General features: G+C 45.0%; 1 protein-coding gene across 1 annotated transcript in view; it reads left to right on the forward strand.

The window, feature by feature from the left end:
* The window catches only part of LOC134467640 (ankyrin repeat and fibronectin type-III domain-containing protein 1), a 218899-nt gene that overhangs the window by 200011 nt on the left and 13888 nt on the right, over window positions 1–5000 (forward strand). The window contains exons 17-20 of the mRNA XM_063221477.1: window positions 546–712; window positions 1627–1777; window positions 3504–3672; window positions 4239–4405. Coding sequence (XP_063077547.1) covers window positions 546–712; window positions 1627–1777; window positions 3504–3672; window positions 4239–4405 — 654 coding nt within the window. The remainder of the gene's footprint in view (window positions 1–545; window positions 713–1626; window positions 1778–3503; window positions 3673–4238; window positions 4406–5000) is intronic.

The raw sequence follows: 5000 nt of genomic DNA on the forward strand, positions 1-5000 counted from the left end.
TGCATTTTCAGTAACGGCCGCAGTGCCTGCCTGCCGCCGTGCACTCACTCCCGTTTCCTGTCTCGTTATTATCTTTTCGCCGTAATTCACCAGGGGTCGGCCGGGTGACGAGTCCGCTTGGAGCCCTTCAAATAACAATGTGTGCGGAGTGGTGGCTCCCCCAGCCCAGGCTCCCCGAGACGGAGACTTGAGGCTGAGGCTGAGGCTGGGACCAAGCCTGCTGCTGTTACTGCTGGCCTGGGTCTATTGCTGCTGCTGCTGCTGCTGCGACATTGTTTATTGACTCGGTTAAGGCTTTAAAGCTTTAAAGCCCTCGTGACAGATCTTTTTGCTGAAGTGTGATGGATGGAGCTTTGCCTACTAAATGAACCCCAGTGGAAATAAAATTGTTTTTCTTTTCTTTTCTTTCCTTTGTGTATATGCGTTTGCGTGTGCGTGCGTGCGTGCATGCATGCGTGCGTACATGTGTGTGTGTGTGTGCATCTGTGTGTGCGGATGTGTGCATATGTGTATGCTTGCATCTTTTTGTGTGTGCGTGTGTTTAGGAGAAGCTGGCCTACCATCGGCGCAGTAGGAAGGTCCTCTCCCCCGGTCTGTATCTGGGCTACCTGAAGCTCTTCAGCACGGTGGAGCAGATCAGGGTTCTAGTTCCACAGAAGCTCCCCAACGTGCTCTGTTACGTCAAGATCCGAGACAACAGCAACGTGTCGAGGTAAATGTGAAGTATGCAAAAGTTCAAAGATTCATGCACTGATCAGGTTCGCTCAGGCTTTACCTGACGGTAGGGACACATAGGAGGCGAAGCGAGCGAAGCGAAGAGAGGCGAAATCCAACCGTCATCAGGTCGTCGCGGCGAATCAAATGGAATGGAACAGTTATGTTGTTGATTTGATTGGGCCGCGGCAGGCAAATTCGCTCCTCATTTGCATAACATTAAACTTTCTTTAATAATTTTGCTTCGCTTCGCTCCTGTTCGCTTGCTTTCGCCTGCCTTTGCTTCTCTCATAGGAATGAATGGCAAAGTTCGCAAATTCGAGTGTATGTGTCCCTACCGTGAGACCTCAGGCAACGTCATGATGCACAGAGGTGAAAAGCGTTGTTCGCTCTGAACACATGAGCAAAAACTCAAATCTTCTTTCTTTTGAAGTAAAAGTATGTTCATTGGAGAATCGTGTGTGTGTACAGGAGGTGTTAGCTGTTAACTGTTAGGTTAGCTGTTTTCAAGCCAGGTAGAATGATGCCGGATTATGCAACAGTTCCACTGGGCACCAAACTGAACAACACATATCAATGCCGCATTGCTCATTTTACCACGTGACCATACAAATGTGTTGATTAACACGGCGAAAGAAATTTTCGATTTCCAAAAGTTTTAACTTTCGGCATGAACAGCAACAGTCGGTTTGAGAGTAGGTGCAGGAACTGGCACTGCCACAGTCTGTTGTCCTGCAAAAAAATGGGGTGCCCGCTTCATGATCAGTGTTGACTTATAAGCTCATGAGTGTTCATTATGCTTTTCTGTGTGTCTGTGTGTGTGCATGTGTGTGCGTGCGTGTGCGTGTGTTTGTGTGTGTGTGTGCGTGTGTTTGTATGTGTGTGTGTGCCCGTGTGTGTGTGTGTCTTCAGATCGGAGTGGGAGTGGCTGCAGGCGGTGCGCTCCATCGAGGAGGCCCATGAGATGGCGGCGGACGAGCAGAGTGCTCCACACCGCCTCCTGCAGGACCTGCGCTGCGCCTCACGAGAGCTCCTCAGCCACATGAACATCTCCAAGAAACAGGTTAGCACAACACAAAATAAAGTCCGCAACACCATCGTCTGATGAAGGGCATGCTGCCCAAAACTTTACACATCAAATAAGAGAAGCGGGAGCTTGGTGATACATGTATGTTGCGGTCTATATGTTTTGCTATTATTTGACTTTGCTAGTCCAGCATCCATTTTTTTGAGACGGATGTCCGTCTCGTCAGAATTGTGTTATGTTTTTGTTTATGTTGGTCTGTCTGTCTGTTTGTCTGTATGTCAGTTTGTCAGTCTGTCTGTCTTTTGTCAGCAGGATAATTCAAAAAGTAATGAACGGATTTGGATGAAACATTGGATACGTTAACATAATGTTTTTAATTTCGAATTATTAATTCTGAATTACATAATTCGGAATTAAAGTTATTTTGCGAGGTGTATACATGGCACTTTCACTTAATTCTGAATAAACGTTTGGGGAAAAGAAAACATTTCAATTGGCCAGAGGACACATGTGCTGAGCAAGTCAAATAAGTCATGGGGGGGTGGTCGCCAACCTCCAGTACCACTGGGACAGCTGATCATCTTCAGCCCCAAAATATTTACCTCAGCCTGGGTCAAACCTTAGCACATGGCCCCATGGTCTGGATCACTTCAAATGGTAACATTAGCTTACCCAGCTATCTTAAAAAAAACCGAGTGGTCAAAGGGCAAAGTGGAGTAACTTTCTTGTGCTACATCAGTTTGTACATTTTTACATCAATATATGGAGGCCACAACATTTATAGTCACTTTGGGCTCTTTAAATTAGGCAAAAACTTTCATGTAAGAAATCTACCGGAAGTCTGCCATTCTTTCTCCTGGGTCTTGCGTCATCCCGTGTCCAACAAGCATGCGTGGAACGACCAGAATTGTTGTTAAAGCGGAATAAATGGTTACATGACAGAGGAACATGTTTATTTGGAATTAAAAAAGGAATAAACCACCCACTTTATTCGGAATTAAGTGTACAAAAACAGATCTGAGTCCTTTTGTTGTCGGTTCACTTTTTGGAGCACTTTTAGCGCGATCAGGCCGACTGAGAACCGCGCAGGAGCCCGTTCCCGCACCTAATGGTGAACGGGCTGTCGTGTTCACGGCACAGATATTTGCAATCGCGAACCGGAAAGTTGTTTCTCAATGCGAACCGCAAAATACCAGGTTTTTCTCCGCGAACCGTGACGACAGCGTGACCGTCAGCAGGTTCATCCAGGTAACGCAGTCACGTGCGGGAAAAGTTCAGAGCTCGGTATGAACACGGGCGGTTCTCAGAGAAAAACACTTAAGTGCTGAACGTAATTGGTTCGGGCACCGACTCCAGCACCGTTCTGGTCGGCCTGAAAGCCCAATATATGAGGATTGAGTTCGGTTCACTTCAAGGGGACTGGGTGCAAAAATACCACCCCTGCACTCAAATACACTGATCCAACCATGACATCTTTCATTGTCAATAATAATCGCTACCAGTCCTCAAAAATGATTAGCACCCAAAGTGATTTCAGAAGTTGCTGTCCAGTACATGTGTACGTACATTTCTTGTCCAAACATTCACAATAAGTACGCTGCTGTTAGCATAGCTATTTTGGAACCATTTTGGATTTTGACTTTTGATACTACTCTTCTAACTGATCCGACTCCACACTTAGTTTGGTTGGGCATGTACTATATATGAGACAAGCATTGCCCTCACACACACACACACATATTGTATATCTATTGCTGTGCAGGCGCAGGAGTTCCGCATCTACACGCATGAGGTGTGTGAGTTTGGGCAGGGGGTGTCCTTTCTGCTGCTGCTGCCACCTTGCGAGGACGTGTGCTCGGCCCCGGGACAGAATCAGCCCTACTCCCCCCGCGCAGGCCTACTCACCCTGCCCCTGCAGGTCTTTGAGCTGGGTACGTATGGGTGCGCACACAGATACACACACTATACCGATACCAGTTCACACATCTGAAATCACACACTGCAAACAGTTTTACACCTTTTAGACTGACTCAAATGTATTTTTTGTCTTAGAGTTTATTCCCGTCACTTCTTGTGGGTCTTAGAGAAACCTTACATTTACTCATGTACTAGAGATGGGAATTTTTGGCAACACACTATTCGATATTCGATGGCTTCTATTTGCACATTCGAATATTATTCTCCCTGGCTGTAAACAGTGTGTGTACTTTCTGAAAATGAAAGACGATCCATTCTTATTTGCTTAGCAAATGTAGAAATTGAATGAAATTTTGCACTAATCTTTATTGTCAATTAACACAACAAGGGAGGCCCATTCAGAATTTTTATTTCGGGGTCTACATTTTTATGAGTGTGGATTACGAGACGGACATTTTCAATTCTCGAATTCAAAAGGACTATTCTAAATTCGAGCGTGTATCGAATATTTGAATATTTGAAAATCGAGTCCCATCCTTATTATCATATAGTACCACCTCACTTTGTTGTCGTGTTACAGTGCACTTCGAGGCGTACTGCTCCAGTTTCATCGGGCCTTTCTGTCGGGTGTCGGCCCTGCTGGGCCTGGAGTCCCTCATGTCCCAGCAGGCCTTGAGAGAAGCCTTCTCTGAGTCCGAGCTGCTCACCGCCAAACACAAACACCAACAAGTCCAGGAGCACATGCAGGTAAAAAGTTTTCATCATTATTATGGTATTATTATACTATGTGAAGTATTGACTATGTTAGTTTTTTACAGTAGTAGCAGTTGTGGACAGTAGTATGATTTTTTGCCACTTTTCTACCAGTTGTTTGTTAGTCAACAACTTTACGGAAAATGTAATGAGATTGGCATGGCATTTTTTAGGGGAAAAAATGCACCGAAGAGATTTTGCATGGCAAATTAGCCTGGGGTGACGCTGCACAAAATTTCAATATCAAGTTTTAACAATCTGCTGCACTAATTCCTGTGTGGGTTACCCCCACAAAAAAATGGAACACGGAGGTCAATGGGATCAGCCTAAAGCCTGGCATATACTGTGCGATATTTTCACTCGTGGGTATTAAGCTCCTGCTCACACTGCAGAGAGGGAATTTCACATCTCACGACTCAAGTCCTCGCACTACAGGTCCTTCTCAAATAATTAGCATATTGTGCTAAAGTTCATTTTTCATTGCTAATTTTTTGAGATGGGAATTTTGGGTTTTCATGAGCTGTATGCCAAAATCATCAATATTAAAACAAAACTAGACCTGAAATATTTCAGTTGGTGTGCAATGAAT

Source organism: Engraulis encrasicolus, chromosome 17 (assembly GCF_034702125.1).
Source record: "Engraulis encrasicolus isolate BLACKSEA-1 chromosome 17, IST_EnEncr_1.0, whole genome shotgun sequence".
Classification (NCBI taxonomy): domain Eukaryota; kingdom Metazoa; phylum Chordata; class Actinopteri; order Clupeiformes; family Engraulidae; genus Engraulis; species Engraulis encrasicolus.